Source organism: Bufo bufo, chromosome 2 (genome assembly GCF_905171765.1).
Source record: "Bufo bufo chromosome 2, aBufBuf1.1, whole genome shotgun sequence".
Lineage (NCBI taxonomy): Eukaryota > Metazoa > Chordata > Amphibia > Anura > Bufonidae > Bufo > Bufo bufo.
The window spans coordinates 596,985,808-597,005,389 of record NC_053390.1 but is presented as its reverse complement, the minus strand read 5'-3'; the positions used below and the strand labels follow the sequence as shown (position 1 = coordinate 597,005,389).

Genomic DNA, 19,582 nt, shown 5'->3' with positions numbered 1-19,582 from the left:
ATTTTTCCATCACATTATACACTGCTTGTTTCCATGGTTACAACCACCCTGCAATCCATCAGTGGTGGTGGTGCTTGCACACTATACGAAAAAGTGCTGGCCTCTCTGGTGGCCAGGACCGTGGGAGTGCACATAGGCTGGTGCTTTTTCCTATAGTGTGCAAACATGGCCACCGCTGCTGGAATACAGGGCGGTCATAACCATGGAAATGAGTAGTGTATAATGTGATGGAAAAATGAATCCAGCCAAGAAAGGAAGCAATATGGACAATCACAATACATTAGTAAGTGGCTTGTATTAACTTTCTCTACATGATAAATGCTATTTTCTGAAGTGACACCACCCCTTTAATGTAAATTGTCTAAACAGCAAGAAGACCATAATCTTGTAAAGATCATAATAGTGTATTGCACATAGAGCAACAATGGAATAGAACATACCACACTGCATATAGTACATAATATAATACTGCACTGCCTGTGTATTTAGTCCATAACACGAAAGTTGCTTTCTGATCTAGTAGACCATGAATTGTCTTGTAATAGCTTTCGGTTTTATGAATTGGACAGGGATGGATGACAACCAGAATACTGTTGTTTCCGATGGCTGGCATTCTTCTTGTCCTTCTTTTTTTTAGATTTCTTGCCAGAGTTTTTCTGTTTCTCATTTTCCTTGTACCAAGGACCCCATACTCCTCCATTTAGTTTAGGATTGCTTCTTGGATCCTTTGGAGGATATCTCACTGGGACTGCAGATTTGTTGAACTGTGCAAGTCTTCTAAGCAGTTGCTTTACAACATCTGGGTACCTTTCAGACAAATCAATCCTCTCATATGGGTCCGCTGTTATGTTAAAAAGCCACAGAGATTTTCCATTTGAGAGAGACACCCGTTCATTGTGCCAACGATTAAGTCCCATGTTGTTAAAACTTTGAGGAGGTACCCAATCTCCATAACCAGGGTTTCCGGTTAGCAATTTCCACTGGTTTACTCTAATAGCAGATTGAATAGCTGTATTCCAGATGCCAAAACCACCAGCCCAAGAGCCATTTCTTGCCTTGGTATACATAGGATCTATATTATGTAAGATGTCCATTCTTGGAGAACGTTTTCCTTCACTAATTGCCTCCCATATGTCATAGCCATCTAGTTTCATATCCTCATCTATTTCCCCACCAGCCAAAGTAACAAGCGTTGGAAACCAGTCTGTTATGTGGATTAATTCTTTACAGATGTGGCCTTTGACTTTTAAAAATGGGCTATGGACAAATCCAACAGCACGTATACCACCTTCCCAATATGTACCTTTGCTTCCACGGAGAGGCCAGTTGTTGCCTCCTGCCATTGGTTGGCCACCATTGTCCGAAGAATAAATAATGATGCTATTCTCATAGAAACCATATTTTTGTAATGCCATGGTAATGTTGTTAACGGCTTCATCTAAACATGACAGCATGGCGGCATATCTTCGCCTGTTGACATTTGTAATTGACTTATAATTTTCTAAATAATTCCCTGGTGCTTGTAAAGGAGAGTGTACAGCCTGGTAAGCAATATAAAGAAATATAGGCTTCTTGGGATTGTGGCTGGCCAAAATGTTTTGTACTCTTTGAGTGTACATCTCTGTAGAATAAATACCACGGTCATGTTCCCATGCTGCATTATCATTTTCATACAAGTCATATCCACATGTTCCTGGACTGTCACATTTATAATGGTTATAGTAATCACCACTTCCCAATAGCGATCCAAAGAAAGAATCAAAGCCTCTGTGTGTTGGCATGCATTCCTTGCGATAAAACCCCAGGTGCCATTTTCCAACCATGTGTGTTGCATAACCGATGCTCTTTAGTTTCTGTGGTAATGTCAGATTGTCCAGTGGCAAACAGTTTGGCTGTGATGGTCTTATTATCGAATGTTGAAGTCCTGTGTGTATCTGATACCTAAAAGAAAAAACGTTATGGTGTTAGATAATGTAATATATCATAAGTCTATCTATCAAATATTTAAAAAGTCACTTCACCAAGTTACGTCAGTAACCCTTAGCCTAATATTTTAAAAAAAAAATTGTTTCTTAAAATCCCAGAGGAAACCATTGATTTCCACAGCTGGAAGTATTTTAAACAGTATTCTATGTCATAAAAACCAGAAACTAAAAAGTAAACTGTCCTGATATTTATCTACTGGTCCACACATGTTGACCTCTTCTTATCTTTTGTATGGTAAAAGGTCATAAGGTCTAAAATGCCTACTCATCTAGGAAGAATGCAGACTGCCAAGCTTGTGTGTGCTTTAGAAATAGAAAAGATGTATCATTACTGGAAGCATGGTTATGAAAATGGTTACCTGGATATTGCAGCTGTTTATCTGGATTCACACATACAGCTTTTATGACAGTATTCATTTTTTTTTTAGCTAAGCAAGTTGTTTTTAACAGCTGATGCAAAAAGATGACAAATGTCAGTTCTTTCTTTATATTTTCTACATTTTACATTCCTGCCATTGACTTAAATCATACCTTCAGTTATAAAGCAACTTTCAATAAATGAATATCATAGGTGAATATAAGAAACTTTGTAATATATCTTGTTAAAAAAAAATGCTTCCATCAGCTTTTATCAGGCAGCTTTGCTGTTGCTTGCTTTTAACATTGATGTCAATGGAGGGGGGAGGAGGAGGCTCCTGGATGGGAGACAAAGAAACTTTAGTTTTTAGCTCTGCTACACTAAGCACTTTTGATTGTACTATATGTAGTAAGATGAGTAATCTAGTATTTGCTTAATAAGAAATATTACAAAATTTCTTATATTAGCCTGTATTATTCGTTCCTGAAAGCTTGTTTATAACTGGATGTACACTTTAACCATTTGCCTACCGATGCACGACTTTCTACGCCGAGGAGTCGGAAGGTTCTTATCTGTAACCCGAAGCATAAAAGCATCGGGTTACATAGCGATCTGCCGGCGGCCGGTGCCACTGCAGATTGCTGTGATCGCACTGTTTTTAGACAGCTGCAGTCACAGGGAGCTGTGCCGTCACCTGCAGTTGCGGTCAGGCAGTAATATACACTTGTAGCACTCTAAAAAACTTAACCCCTTAAGGACTGGGGTCATTTTCACCTTGAGGACCAGGCCATTTTTTGCAAATCTGACCCTGTCCCTTTATGTGTGAATAACTTTAAAACGCTTTTACTTATCCATAACCATAGTTTTTTCGTCACATATTGTACTTCATGACACTGGTAAAATGGAGTCAAAAAAATTCATTTTTACTTTTAAAAAATACAAAATTTACAAAAAATTTGGAAAAATGTGCAAATTTCTAAGTTTCAATTTCTCTACTCCTTTAATACATAGTAATACCTCCAAAATTAGTTATTCATTTACATTCCCCATATGTCTACTTCATGTTTGGATCCTTTTCGGAATGCCATTTTATTTTTTGGGGACGTTACAAGGCTTAGAAATTTAGAAGCAAATCTTTAAATTTTTTTAGAAAATTTCCAAAACCCACTTTTTAAGGACCAGTTCAGGTCTGAAGTTACTTTGTGAGGCTTACATAATAGAAACCACCCAAAAATGACCCAATTTTAGAAACTACACCTCTCAAGGTATTAACCACTTGCCATCTGGGCCATTTGCCCCCTTCCTGACCAGGCCAAATTTTGCAAAACTGATATATCTCACTTTATGTGGTAAAAACTTTGGAACGCCTTTATTTATCCAAGTCATTCAGAGATTGTTTTCTCGTGACACATTGTACTTCATGATAGTCATAAATTTGAGTCAAAATATTTCACCTTTATTTATGAAAAAATCCCAAATTTACCCAAAAATTAGAAAAATTCGCAATTTTTGTGATGCAAGGTGACAAAAATTGCTTGTTTTGACACAGTTTTTTTTTTTTTTTTTTTTACGGTGTTCACCCGAGAGGTTAGGTCATGTGATATTTTTATAGAGCTGGTTTTTACAGACGCGGCAATACCTAATATGTATACTTTTTTTTATTTGTTTCACTTTAACACAATAATAGCATTTTTGAAACCAAAAAAATGATGTTTTAGTGGTCTCCATGTTCTAAGAGCTATAGTTTTTTTTATTTTTTGAGAGATTTTCTTATGTAGAGGCTCATTTTTTGTGGGATGAGGTGACGGTTTTATTGGTACTATTTTGTGGGACATACGCGTTTTTGATCACTTGGTGTTGCACCTTTTGTGATGCAAGGTGACAAAAATTGCTTGTTTTGACAGTTTTTTTTTGTTTTTTTTACGGTGTTCATCTGAGGGGTTAGGTCATGTGATATTTTTATAGAGCTGGTTTTTACGGACGCGGCAATACCTAATATGTATACTTTTTTTTATTTTTTCTATTTTTAACTTTTTTTTTTCATTCCTTACTTGGGGACTTTTTTTTTTTACATGTGAAACTTTTTTTTATTTCTTTATTTTCAACCTTTTTTTTAAATTTTTTTTTATTTTACACTTTTCGTCCCCCATAAGGTCATACAAGACCTCTGGGGGACATTTACTTCACTTTTTTTTTTTTTTTTCACTGATGATTTCTCCTGTAACTGGGGCTGACATAGTAGCCCCAGTTACAGGACAAATGCACCCCTAGAGAGGCTGTACAGCAGCAATCCAGCGCTGTACAGCCTCAGAGCAGGGCTGATCGAGGTCTGTGAAAGACCTCACAGAACTCCTGCACTCTCCGGTCACGGCGGTCACATGACCGCCGGGCCGGAACAGGAAGCGCATAGCGCTTCCTTCTCTGCATACACAGCGCTCGGTGAGCGCTGTGTCTGCAGCGATCCGGAAGGCAGGGACACCTGGGCACTGTCCCTGCCTCCTCTCTGGGTTGCCCTGCTGTCACTGACAGCGGGCAACCCGATCAGCAGCTGCACGATTAGCGTGCAGCTGCTATTTCTGAAAGGACGTTCTAAAACGTGCTTTCAGAAATAGACGTCCACCCATAGGACGTTTATATCCTATGGGCGGACGTAAAGCGGTTAAAAACTGATTTTACAAATGTTGTTAACCCTTTAGGTGTTCCATAAGAATTAATGGAAAATGGAGATGAAATTTCACTTTTTGGCAGATTGAGGGGTTAATTGTGCTGATCACAGCCCCCTGTAAGAGATCGGGTGCTGCCAGGCAGCAGGGGGCAGTCATGTACACAGTACACATTATGGGAACGCCTCTGTGTTAGAATATACTGTCGTATCTGAGTTTTCACGATATAACTCAAATCCGATGGTATATTTTAACATAGAGGCGTTCCCATGGTGATGGGGACGCTTCAAGTTAAAATATACCATCGGATTGGAGAAAACTCCGATGGTATAATAGGGACTCCTGACTTTACATTGTAAAGTCAATGGGGGACGGATCCGTTTGCAATTGCACCATATTGTGTCAACGTCAAACGGATCCGTCCCCATTGACTTGCATTGTAAGTCAGGACGGATCCGTTTGGCTCCGCACGGCCAGGCGGACACCAAAACAACTTTTTTTTACTTTCCTTCATGTCCGTGGATCCTTCAAAAATCAAGTAAGACCCACGGAAGAATAAACGGACACGGATCACGGAACTATGGAACCCGTTTTTGCGGACCGCAAAAAAAACCGGTCGTGTGCATGAGGTCTAAATTAAGCTGCATTAACCTGCACACCCTGTTAAAATAAGAGGGGTCTGAAAATGTGAAAAGTGTGCAATTTTTTTTACATATGTAGTAATCTATTAAATATCAAGTTTTTGTTAAAAAACAGTAACAGAAATTTAATTAATCCAGTGTTTTTAAACTGCTGTAGAAGACCTGCTTAAAATGGATTGAGCAATGGAAGACCCAGCGCTCCAGATGGCCACCAAAATGGTCACCAATGCGCCTTAAAATTTGTAGATGGCGACAGGACTTTTTCGCTTTGTCACCATTTGCGACAGGGCTGCCGCACTGTAGCTGAATATTCCGGCGGGGCATGGAAGCCAATAATTCTTTGCCCCACCGCCGATCACCAACGCTACAGGCCTGAGGTCTATTTGGTAATGATTTATTATTATTACTGGGGGCACTCTAGGTGGCATTTATGATTGCTGTAGACACTATAGGGACATTATTTCTAGTGGGGTCACTATTTTTTCAGCAGAATAGTACCTGGGGCATTGGGGAGCACCACGGGCACAGTATTGGGAATGGCAGCAGGATGACATTGTTGGGACACCAGGATGGGGGGAGGGGTGTTGATGGAAAAATTGAAAAATCTAACGTGTCTGTAACAAACTCTGTAGAGACGAGAAGCGGCTGAAAGAATTTGTCATTGAGGTCTGGGTCAAATGGAGGAGAAGAGGAAAGAGAAGATCTACATGACAGTAGATGTCACTGAATGTAATAGGTATGTGGTGCTGTATTCTCCTATATGTAGTGCTGGCTCATTACTGTGACCTGTGTCTCATCTTCTTGAAGTCTTTTTTTAAATTATAATTATATATATTTTCAGTTTGGCGACTACATTTTTCAGTTTAGGAGCAAATGGCTCCTGTTTATTTTTTTTAGTCTGGAGCACTGAAGACCCCTGTGCAAACTGCCCGGGAGACCTACAAAGGACCGAAGGAATGAATGTTCATAGCCTGTGTCATAGTCGCCCTTAGTATAACACAGGAGTATAGCAATACATTATTACATCAAATTATAGATGTTGAATAGTAATCTCTTAATGAGATTAAAAATGTGATAAAAATGAAGAAAAAAAGGTCTGTACACAGTCATGTACACATTATGGGAACGCCTCTGTGTTAGAATATACTGTCGGATCTGAATTTCCCGATATAACTCAAATCCGATGGTATATTTTAACATAGAGGCGTTCCCATGGTGATGGGGACGCTTCAAGTTAAAATATACCAAGTAAGACCCACGGAAGAATAAACGGACACGGATCACGGAACTACAGAACCCGTTTTTGCGGACCGCAAAAAAAAACGGTTGTGTGCATGAGGTCTAAATTGAGCTGCATTAACCTGCACACCCTGTTAAAATAAGAGGGGTCTGAAAATGTGAAAAGTGTGCAATTTTTTTTTACATACTGTATGTAGTAATCTATTAAATATCAAGTTTTTGTTAAAAAACAGTAACAGAAATGTAATTAATCCAGTGTTTTTAAACTGCTGTAGAAGTCCTGCTTTGGTGTCCCACGCTGTAGTGGAGCGTGTGCTCGCCTGTCAAATGATAGTTTAACCCTTTGATCGTCACTGTCAAGAGTGACCATAACATAAAGGGGGCTCCCCACTTAAAATGGATTGAGCAATGGAAGACCCAGCACTCCAGATGGCACCAAAATGGTCACTAACGCGCCTTAAAATTTGTAGATGGCGACAGGACTTTTTCGCTTTGTCGCCATTTGCGACAGGGCTGCCGCACTGTAGCTGAATATTCCGGCGGGGCATGGAAGCCAATAATTCTTTGCCCCACCGCCGATCACCTACGCTACAGGCCTGAGGTCTATTTGGTAATGAAATTACGCTCGCCTGTGCTGGGACACACAGCAGTGAAGTGTGCGCGTCTGCGTCGCACCACCCCGGGCCGTACCAGCAGCTAGTGAGCGCCAGTGAAAGGACATATTTTAGTTTTTTTGTTTTTTTTAAGTGCCAACACTGGTCATAAGGGGGGCACTAGGGGGACATTACTGGCCATAAGGGGGGCACAGGGGGCCATTACTGGCCATAAGGGGGGCACTGGGGGGATATTACTGGCCTTAAGGGAGCACTGGGAACATTACTGGCCGTAAGGGAGTGCACTGGGAGACATTACTGGCCATAAGGGGGCACTGGGGGACATTACTGCCCATAAGGGGGGCACTCGGGGGACATTACTGGCCATAAGGGGAGCACTGAGGGGACATTACTGGCCATAAGGGGGGCACTGGGGGGACATTACTGGCCATAAGGGGTGCACTGGGAGACATTACTGGCCATAAGGGGGCACTGGGGGACATTACTGCCCATAAAGGGGGCACTCGGGGGACATTACTGGCCATAAGTGGGGCACTGGGGGGACATTACTTGCCTTAAGGGGGGCACTGGGGGACATTACTGGCCGTAAGGGAGTGCACTGGGGGGGACATTACTGGCCGTAAGGAGGGCACTAGAGGACAGTATGGGGGAAAATTACTACTGTGGAGCATATTTCTACTGTGGGGGAGTAATTACTATGTGTGGGGAAATTACTATATGGGGCAGTGTGGAAGAAAATTACTACGTGAGGGCAGTGAGGGGGGAAGTTACTTCTGTGCGGGCAATGTGGGGGGAAATTACTTTGTGAGGGCAGTGGGGGGGGGGGGGAAATTAATCTAAGGTTTTATTATTATTACTGGTGGCATTTATGATTGCTGTAGACACTATAGGGACATTATTTCTAGTGGGGTCACTATTTTTTCAGCAGTATGGTACCTGGGGCATTAGGGAGCAACACGGGCACAGTATTGGGAATGGCAGCAGGATGACATTGTTGGGACACCAGGATGGGGGGAGGGGTGTTGATGGAAAAATTGAAAAATCTAACGTGTCTGTAACAAACTCTGTAGAGACGAGAAGCGGCTGAAAGAATTTGTCATTGAGGTCTGGCTCAAATGGAGGAGAAGAGGAAAGAGAAGATCTACATGACAGTAGATGTCACTGAATGTAATAGGTATGTGGTGCTGTATTCTCCTATATGTAGTGCTGGCTCATTACTGTGACCTGTGTCTCATCTTCTTCAAGTCTTTTTTTAAAATTATAATTATATATATTTTCAGTTTGGCGACAACATTTTTCAGTTTAGGAGCCAATGGCTCCTGTTTATTTTTTTTAGTCTGGAGCACTGAAGACCCCCGTGCAAACTGCCCGGGAGACCTACAAAGGACCGAAGGAATGAATGGTCATAGCCTGTGTCATAGTGGCCCTTAGTATAACACAGGAGTATGGCATTGGCAATACATTATTACATCAAATTATAGATGTTGAATAGTCATCTCTTAATGAGATTAAAAATGTGATAAAAATGAAGAAAAAAAGGTCTGCAAAAAATTACAATGCTCTTATTATGTATTACAAAATACATATTCTGCTGCATACAATAAAGGCAAAAAACCCTACACTTTGTAGGTATCCACATGATCTCGAAAACTTAAACAATTAACACGTTTCCGTAAGAAATGTGAAAATTATAAATATATGAAAAAAAACAATGCATAAAAATGTATAGAAATTACACAGTAATTTAAAGGTTCCACAAAGGAAAATACAGTTTCTCCTCTATAAAGCATGGCCTCAAATAACCAAATATTCTAGTAGCTTGCAGTTGCCATTAGGGAGAAGACAGATTTCTAAAGCTTTAAAGCTTTACTAGAAATCAGTTTTCTATAAGTCCTTAAGGACCTCATTGACAGCTGCAGATATGCAAGATCATACTGCATTTTGTCATGACAGGTTCGCTTTAATTAATAACAGTATGCAGTAACTATACAAACCTATCTTTCTATGTCTCTGTTTCATGGTTCTGTACTACAAACAAAGACAATAGGGGTCATTTACTATGCTGAAATACACCTAAATTAGGCGTATTTCAGGTGCAGATGGCGGCGCAACTAACCGTTGAAACTATCTTTGACTTCGCCCTGCCCCCACTGGATCTAAAATAGTGGACGTGGTGTGGACGTGGCGTAGCGTGGGCGGGGAAGGTAACAGGCCGGCAGGCCCGTCTCATTTACCATTTTCTACGCCTGTTTTAGGTGTAGAAAATGGTCTTAATGTAAGACAGCTCAGAAGCTGTCTTACATTTAGAACTGACGCTGAATGCGCGGAAGTTATAGAGAGGCCTGCCCTTATCATAACTTTTGCGGATCCTCTGCCAGCTTAGGGCTTTATTAAGACCGACGTCTCAAACACTGGTCTTAATAAATGTGCCCCAAGGTTTTGCTGGTTAGCAATGTTAACAGTGGACAAACTTCATATGGTCACTGTACAGGGCCAGACTGCACCTCACTAAATGCAAACTACCAGAACAAGATCTGTGCACACACTGAACTAGAAAGGGATGCTGGGAGACTTCAGAACTGATGTCTCCATAATTGTTAATGCAGCTCTGGACTTATAATAAGGGTGCATTCACACGACCGTAAGTGTTTTACGGTCCGCAAATTGCCGGCGCTATATAGAGAATGCCTATTCTTGTCCGCAACCAATGGGACATGCTCCATATTTTTGGAAACGAATGGGTCCGCACCCGTTCCACATGCGGATCCATTTATACGGTCGTGTGAATGCACACTAAAGCTGTAACTTAGGATCTGTATAGGATAATGCAGTTCAGGGGTGGACGCAGACAGGAGAGGGTCCCTGTGCAAGAACATTATATGGGCTCCTAGCTCTCAATTGCTCAACTAAGAGCATCTACCGATATCTAACAATCCACAAGTGTTCATGAGCCATGAAATTCATTAACTCAATCGCTTGCATGAAATCTAATGCACTGCATGAAGCTACTTTCAAGGTGATAGTGTGCGCAAGTGTCAGACTGGTCCATCTCCGGTGGGCCCAAGCTCCGACAATAATGGACACCTAATAAAACAGGGCCCTTAAGGTCCTATATACATGGAGGGTGGGCCCTCAGAATCCTTTCCTCTGGTGGGCCCTAGGGACTTCAGTCCTACACTGACACGCTCCCTTTTCTCCTGGGCCCCTGAGCAACTGTACAGGTTGCACATATGGTATGTCTGCCATTATTAAAGGGGTTCTTAAAGTTAAATAAAAACTCATGGACTGGACTGACTAGAGAGCATCTCTGGAAAAGCGGGCAACAAAAGGGGTGAGTATCAATTCTTTTTTTTATATTTTAGACCATTTACAGGGAATGTCTGAGTTTTTTCTTTAACTTGGACAACCCCTTTAAGCTACGATAAGGCGGAAAAATTACAAGTAATGGTTATCTTTATTCTCCATTTGTTTCTATGTCAGTGAAGCCTTGTTCAAAAACTTGCTTAAAAAGGATCTAACAAAAGTTTTTTTCTTTATCACTTTTATGTTTTTGATCAAAGAGATAAAACTCCTAATTGTATGAAAGATTAGGCAGCAATTAGAAGTAATTTCCCCCAGCGGAAACATTACAGACTGGTAATGCTAATAACTATGGAGCAATCAAGTCCTTTCTTATCATTTGTATATCCAAGTGCAGGTTGCGGATTTTACTGGAGTGTATATAAGCATTCAGCTATGGGTGGCCACAGTCGTAGAAACACAGCAACTTTCTGTAGTGAGATCAAAATTAAGCTTAGAGTCTCTGAATGCTCTTCAAAAAGCTTCATGCCCAATTACCCACTGGCTGTTCCAATCTGGACCGATTATTATTCTAGTCAGCAATCACCATAACCAAGTATTGCATCACAACATAAATAATGCCTCTGTATATGTAAAAATATGGCCAAAAACTATAACAGTACCGATACAAGAGGCTGTAGTGTCTTTATCTGCGAGGTACACTATCGACTTAATGGAGAGTGCCTACGCAATTTGCATAGCGAGGCCACCTATTGACTTTCTATTGCAGAGGAAGCTCTAGGCAAATTGCATAGAAAAGTTTTTGCACCATTCATTGAGCAAAGAATTTTTTTTTTATGAAAACTGTATCTGTGCTTCATTACAAGATATATTTGTTCTCAAACCTACGGCTGTCACAGCAAGATTGATATGACACCACAATGTGGCTGCCGCAACCCTGCCGAGCAGCATTGGACAATGTTAGCCTCCAATTTGTGTTGCCATTGGTCAAAGGCCAGAGGTTATCCGGAATTTGATATAGATGAACTATCTTCAGGATAAGTCATTCATATCAGATTTGCGATGTTCGACTCCAGGGATTCACACCAATCAACTGTTCGAAGAGGCTACAGCGTTCAGTGAGCACTTAGGCCTCTTCCTAGGCCAGTGATGTTATTCTGAATCGGCTGCAAAGGCTATGAATGTGGTTTTCAGTAGCACATGGAGCTCATTGCCCTGAAGAGATTATTCATCCCAAATCACCTTTCCAGATAGCTTACTCAGTCACAACTCACATGAAAGAAGATCTGGCGATGTTTATTCGTCGTATGATCCGTAGAATGCAAGTTACAACAGGTAAAAGAACGATTCTTCCATGCAGGTATAGAGAATAGACACAGGTCAGATGAATTACAGCAATAAAAATGGCTGATACAGCAAAGAGGGGGAGGAGACTGAGCAGCATGCAAACTAAGGAATGCCACAAGAGACAAACTAGATAGGCATTAAAGAGACAGTACATAATAAAAATAATATCATGTAACATGACACTCCCCGCCTGAAATCTTTAGATTTCAAAGTCTATTACACATATAAAGATAAGTCCAACTTGAACCTGTAGGGGAAGAAACGTTAAAGGTAAAACTGGTGTGTAAACCATAGATACGAGATACCCGCAAACACAAGAAGGTATGCAGTAAATGAACAATGAAACATGACGTCCAAAAAACAGATGGCTTGAGTCCTGCGGTCTAACGTTTGTAATCGTGGGACTTCAACAGTAGCACAGTCAATAGTGATAGTGATATTCTCCCCGCCATAACAGGTATAGCCGGTACTCCTGGCTAAGTCACTCACTTGGGAGAAGAAGCACCAATTCCGTGATTGGTCGTGAGAAAGTCCGAGCAGAACCTCCTTTAGTTATCTTAATTTCAACCTTTCGAACCTTTCCGTCATCGCTGGGCATTACGCTTGTTACAAGACCCATAGGCCACTCATTGCGACAGACTTCTCTATCTTTCATAAGAACAAGGTCTCCTACTTTGAGGTTAGGCTTGGGTGTTTGCCATTTGGAACGGCTTTGAAGGGTATGCAGGTACTCCTTTCTCCAGCGGTGCCAAAACACATTGGCTAGGTGTTGCACCCGTTTCCATTGACGCCTATAGATATCCTTCGGGTCAATCTCGGCAGAAGATATCACGGTAGTTCCAACCTTCTGAGTAAGGAGTGTGGCTGGGGTAAGGATCATTGGAGCATCAGGATCGGAAGATACTGGTACTAGAGGCCTTGCATTAATGATGGCGGATACTTCTGAGAGAAAGGTACTCAAAGTCTCGTGAGTCAATAGTGAAGACTTGTGGTCCTGCAACATGGAATCGAGAATTCTTCGAGCGATTCCAATCATTCGCTCCCAGGATCCTCCCATATGCGAAGAATGTGGTGAATTAAACAGCCAAGTACATCCATTGTTTGCTAAGAAATTGTCTAGTTGAAGTTCTTTACAGGCTCCAACAAAGTTGGTACCACAGTCGGATCTTAGCTGTTTGACAGGTCCTCGGATGGAGAAGAATCTTCGTAAAGCGTTGATGAAACAAGACGAATCCATTGACTCGATCACCTCGATATGTACAGCTCGTACGCTGAGACAGGTAAACAACACGGACCACCTCTTGCTATTGGCTGCTCCACCGCGAGTCCTACGAGTTACCACAGTCCACGGACCAAATACATCAACTCCAACGTAGGTGAAGGGTGGATCTGTACTTAGGCGATCAAATGGCAGGCTTGCCATTTGTTGTAGTTGGTGTCTACCTCTTAACTTGCGACACTTGACACATTTAAAAAGCAGGGAAGAAACACATCTCTTCATTCCAACAATCCACAAGCCAGCTGACCTGATAGCGCCTTCTGTAAATTGTCGGCCTTGGTGCTGTATTAGTTCGTGATGGTGCCGTATTAGAAGAGTGGCAATGTGGTGCTGACCTGGTATGATGACGGGGTTTTGTTCCTTGCTGCACAGGTCAGATTTCTCTATTCGACCTCCAACTCGTAGCAACTGATTGTCATCGACTACAGGGTTCAGATTAAATAGTGAACTACCCTTTGATAGAGGTATTCCACCTTTGAATCTGTGCAACTCTTCCATGTACACTTCTTGTTGTACACAGTGAATGATAACCCTTTCCGCCTGCTCAATTTCCGTTGCAGTAGGGAGGTTGGTACAGATATGCCAGCCATGACATTCTGAAGTTGAGCTCCTTTTAAAACAATGGGCAATGTGTATCAAATAAGCAACGGTCCTAACAGCTGATGACCAGGTTGAGAAACGTTCAAAACGATGCGACTTTAGTTTTTGTTCTGAACTCGCAGAGGTACACAGTGTGGTGTACATAGACCTGATTTCTTTATCATCGTCAGGATGTACCAGTTCATAGGTAGTGTCCGTGGAAATTGAGTAGGAGTTTTCAGAAAGAAATCTTGGAGGCGACAGCCACAAGCAGTCGAGGAGAGCTACTGGAGATATAGCTCTTGTCCCACAATCGGCAGGATTAAGGTCAGTGGGAATATGGTGCCATTGCTTTGGCAAGGAGAACCTTCTGATACGTTCTACTCTATTGCTGACGTACACGTAAAATTGTTTAGTTTGGTTGTAAATGTAACCAAGCACTATCTTGCTGTCTGTGTAAAATGTGAAGGAATCAATGTTAATGTCCATTTCACTCTTTATGGCTTCAGCTATTTCCACTGCTAGCACAGCTGCACAAAGTTCAAGTCTGGGTATGGTGTGTGCGGGTTTTGGTGTTAGCTTTGTCTTGCCTAGAACAAAGTTGCAGTGTATGTCTCCATTAACTCCTGAGGTCTTCAAATAGGCCACTGCAGCTATAGCTTCAACTGATGCATCAGAGAAAATATGGATTTCCCTCTGGACAGCGGCTGAGATGGAGACTGGGGCGTAGCAACGTGGAATTTGGAGCTGTTCTAATGTCTTCAGAGAACCTCTCCATTTCTCCCATCTTTGTTGTTTCTCAATGGGTAACGGAGTGTCCCAATCTATGTTATCAGTAGTAAGCTGTCTTAATAACATCTTACCTTGGATGGTGACTGGGGCTATAAATCCCAGTGGGTCGTAGATGCTGTTCACTACGGACAAGACTCCTCTCTTGGTGAAGGGTTTGTCACAGGTTGACACCTGGAAGGTGAATGTGTCTACTTTGATGTTCCACAGCAGACCTAGACTTCTCTGCATAGGGGGTGTGTCTGACCCAAGGTCAAGGTCTTTCACACTGGCAGCATAGTCCTCAGGGTGAAATGCATTCATTAGCTCTTGGCTGTTAGATATAATTTTGTGAAGTCTCAAGTTTGCTACAGCTAGCATCTCTTTTGTTCTGGTAAGAAGATTAATTGCTTCTTTAGCAGTAGGAAAGGATTTGAGCCCGTCATCTACGTAAAAGTTCCTTTCAACAAATTGACGAGCATCGGATCCATACTCAGCTTCTCCAAGCTGAGCTGTCTTTTTTAGTCCATAGATTGCTACAGCTGGGGAAGGGCTGTTCCCAAAGACATGTACCCTCATTCGGTAATCAATTACCTCTTTGTTGATGTCGTTGTCCTTGTGCCATAGAAACCTGAGGTAATTCCTGTTATCTTCCTTGACGATGAAGCAGTGGAACATTTGTTGAATGTCGGCCATCACCGCTACAGGTTCTTGACGAAAGCGAATTAGGACTCCAATGAGGTTGTTGTTCAAGTTGGGCCCTGTGAGGAGCATGTCGTTAAGTGAGAAGCCTTCATGTTGGGCACTGGAGTCAAAGACAACTCTGATTTGGTCTGGCTTTCGTGGGTGATACACACCGAAGGAAGGGAGGTACCAGCATTCTTCTCCTTCTTTCAATGGGGGTGCGGGTTCGGCATGACCCCTGTCAAAGATATTCTGTATGAAGTCCACAAAATGTCTTTCCATCTCTGGCTTCCTGCTTAAGGTACGCTTTAAGGAGGAGAATCTTTTGACTGCTTGATGTAGATTGTTTGGTAGCTTCTCTCTCGGGAGGCGAAAGGGTAGGGGTGCTACCCAGCTATTGGAATCTTCCTGAAAGAACTCATTGTCCATTACTTTAAGGAATTCTTTGTCTTCTGCCGAAGGAGCCAACTTGTCGTCTTCACTGCTTACATTGAAAACTGTAGAACCAAAGCTGTCATCGTAGGTGCGGGAAAGGTTTGTGTTGCGATGTTGCAACTTGCAGCTAGTTACCTTCTCCTTCACCCAGTAGTGATGTGGGCATGGCTCAAAGTGAGTATTACGACCATTTGGCAATACATTTGTCTTGAATGAAGAAATGTTAGTAGGCCTTTTCATTTTGCCTATACAGACGTTGCCTATGATGACCCAGCCTAAGTCCAGGTACTGGGCGAATGGGGCCTCTGGAGGTCCGCTGACCTGCCTGTGTACCTTGTGGATCCTTAGAATATCTCTTCCCAGCAGAAGAAGGATTTTAGCATCTTTGTCAAGTGGTGGGATTTCACTGGCTATTGACCTTAGATGAGGGTGGTAGAAGGCAACTTCTGGTGTAGGTATTTCTTCTTTGTTGGCTGGTATCTGGTTACACTCTACAAGTGTAGGTAAGGGTAATTGTAGGTTATTTTCTAGGGAGGACACAATAAATCCATGAGCCCTTCTTCCAAAAACCTCTGTAGTTCCACTACAAGTGCCTAAGGTGTAAGGGTGAACCTCTCCTTTTGTGCAAAATAGATCGAACAGTTCGGATCGTGCAAGCGATCGATTGCTTTGATCGTCTAAGATAGCATACACCCTTAAAGTCTTTTCTGGCTGATCCTTGTGATGAATATTCACTAGGCATATTTTAGCGCAAGATTTGTCACAGTGGTCTTCCCCACAGACTTCAGTGCACGAAGAAAATACCATGGTGGAATTAGGTACGTGATCTGTTCTCTTCCCGCTGTGGTTCTGCCCAGGAGGAAGGTCTGCATGTTGTGAAGGATTGGACTCAAGGGGATGGAGTGCTTGCACATGGTCCTCGGAACCGCACTCTATGCACTTGATAGGAGTTTTACATTCCTTGGCAAAGTGATCGGTGGAAGCACAGCATCTATAACATACCCCAAAAGTCTTTAGGAGTTCCTTTCGTTCTTGTAGGGGCTTCTTTCTGAAACCGATACATTTTTTGAGGGGATGAGGCTTCTTGTGGATGGGACATAATCGGTTTGGGTTTTCGATCTTGCCGCTCTTGTTTGGGGCGGGAGTGGGAATAATGTCTGTCTTCCTAACGGACACGGGACCTCTGCGGTTCCTGTAGCTAGTATGTAGGTTGTCACCTTTAGGTGAGGGAGTATTGAACTCGCTGAATGCAAAACTAGGATCGTTCTTGGTGTCAGCAATGTTCCTGACGAAATTGCAGAAGTAGGAGAACGGGGGAAAGGAAACCATGTTTTCCCGTTTGTATGATGACCCAACTTGGATCCACTTTTCTTGTAGGCCATGCGGAAGCTTGCAAACGATAGGGTTAACTCCTCGAGCAGTGTCCAGGTAACTGAGGCCAGGTAGCTTAGGGTCAGTTTTGGCAAGCTGGACTTCGAGAAGAAGGTCGCTGAGTCTCTGGAACTCTATATTGTCCTTACCAGATATCCTTGGGAAATTTTCCAATCGTTTGAGCAATGCATTCTCTATGGCTTCAGGACTACCGTAAGTCTGTTCTAGACGCTCCCATGCTGCGGTGAGACCTGCAGTTGGATTGTCGATGTAAACTGACCTGAGGCTCTTGACACGTTCTGTTGACTGTGGGCCAAGCAACCCGATCAGCAGATCCAGCTCACGATCGGCAGTAAAACCGATACCGCCTAATGTAGTTTTGAAAGCGGCTTTCCAGCTTCTATAATTTTCAGGATGGTCGTCGAAGTTTACTAGGCCTGACTTGGCGAGCTCATGTCGAAGTAAGTACTTTACTACCTCTGTTGTATCGGTTGCCTCTGACTTTACATAGGAGGTTGCTGGTTGATTGTTGTGGATTGCATTGTTTATGGTATCGTTGCAAAGAGACGTGGGAAGATATGGTGCAGCAAGGGCATTCAGCTGAATTGTTGGGTGAAGGTCTGGAACAGTACTGTTAGCAGGAGGCTGGCGACTTGCTTGCGGATTAGTATGCCGTTTTGTGACATATGCGGGATCAGCATGACAGTCGGGAGCTGCACTGGGGTGGGTTTGCATGTAGGAAGTGGCTGAAACGGCTTTTACCTGATGATGTGGTGAAGTCCTTGCGTTGCCGTGAAACGTGGAGGTAATTGAGTGTTCACTGCTGTGGTTTAGAACATAGTTCTTAGTGCGTTCGAAAGGATCTTCTACATCTGCCTTGACGCTGACCCTTTCGCTAGCATTTTCATCTGCACCGATAGCTTGTTCCAAAACCTTTAGTTTTGCTGCAGCTGCCTCGTAGTTGCTCTGTTCCTTTAAAGCTTCAATTGCTGCCCTTTGACGTGCCGTTTGAGCTTCTATTGCTGCCTTTTGATGCGCTGCCTCGGCTTCCATTACTGCAACCTCGACCTCCATGTCTGCTCTCTTTTTTGCATATGCGGCCCGTACCTTGATAGCCTCTGCTTCGGCGCGGGCATTCATTAGCTGTTCACTAAGCGTTGAGTGCCTTGAACTTCGGGATCTAGAGGAACCTTTAGAACGTCTGGTGGATACAGATTTGTGAGATACAGTGTCCCGTGGCAGCATTAATTTTGCTTCTGCCTTTGCTTTAGTTCGCTGGATAAAGCTTTCTCTTTCCTCATTAAGAAGCTGGGCATTGTTAAGTTGCTCTAAGGACTCCTCAGTGTTGATGCTTTGCAGAATAGTTTTATATTTGTTGCTTGTAGTCTGGTACAGTTCGTATGAAGCAGAGAGATGCTTTATGGCGCCCTCTAGTTGCAGTACCTCATGGTTGGGACATGAAATCACATCAATGTGGGTGAGGATTTTATCCCAAATCTGCTTCAAACTGGTTGCTAGTTCAGTTCTCATGGATTCATAGTTCTCTTTAACCTTCCAAGTGGGTTTCACAGAGCGTTTGGTCAATGCAGTGAACTCTGGGTCCTCATCCTGACTTTCTCTGTGTGAAGCATGCTGTGGTGTTTCATCACACACTGAGCCCTTTCCACTCATGATGGCCTGCAGTACACAGGCTTGACTGTAGCAGTGAAGAGTGTCTGTGTACTGTGAGGAGCTGTAACAAGCTGTGCTGGGGTTGTATGCAGAATTCTGATGCAATACACACAGTTACACTTCACTATGATCTGTCCTGTGACGCAGTTATCTCTGTGCAGGCTGCTGGATACGTTCTTTTACTATTCTGAATCGGCTGCAAAGGCTATGAATGTGGTTTTCAGTAGCACATGGAGCTCATTGCCCTGAAGAGATTATTCATCCCAAATCACCTTTCCAGATAGCTTACTCAGTCACAACTCACATGAAAGAAGATCTGGCGATGTTTATTCGTCGTATGATCCGTAGAATGCAAGTTACAACAGGTAAAAGAACGATTCTTCCATGCAGGTATAGAGAATAGACACAGGTCAGATGAATTACAGCAATAAAAATGGCTGATACAGCAAAGAGGGGGAGGAGACTGAGCAGCATGCAAACTAAGGAATGCCACAAGAGACAAACTAGATAGGCATTAAAGAGACAGTACATAATAAAAATAATATCATGTAACATGACAGATGTCACCATACATCTGTCACGTGGCCTAGACACAGCTCAGTCCTATTTAAGTGAATGAGGCTAAACTGGAATACCAAACAGTGGCGC

The 19,582-nt window shown here is 42.6% G+C and overlaps 1 protein-coding gene across 1 annotated transcript in view; it reads right to left on the bottom strand.

Annotated features, from left to right (window-relative positions):
* Window positions 1–283: 283 nt before the first annotated feature.
* ARSJ (arylsulfatase family member J) overlaps window positions 284–19,582 on the bottom strand; it is a 127,931-nt gene continuing 108,632 nt past the window's right edge. Inside the window, exon 2 of the mRNA XM_040418337.1 lies at window positions 284–1,941. Coding sequence (XP_040274271.1) covers window positions 555–1,941 — 1,387 coding nt within the window. The 3' untranslated portion in view covers window positions 284–554. The remainder of the gene's footprint in view (window positions 1,942–19,582) is intronic.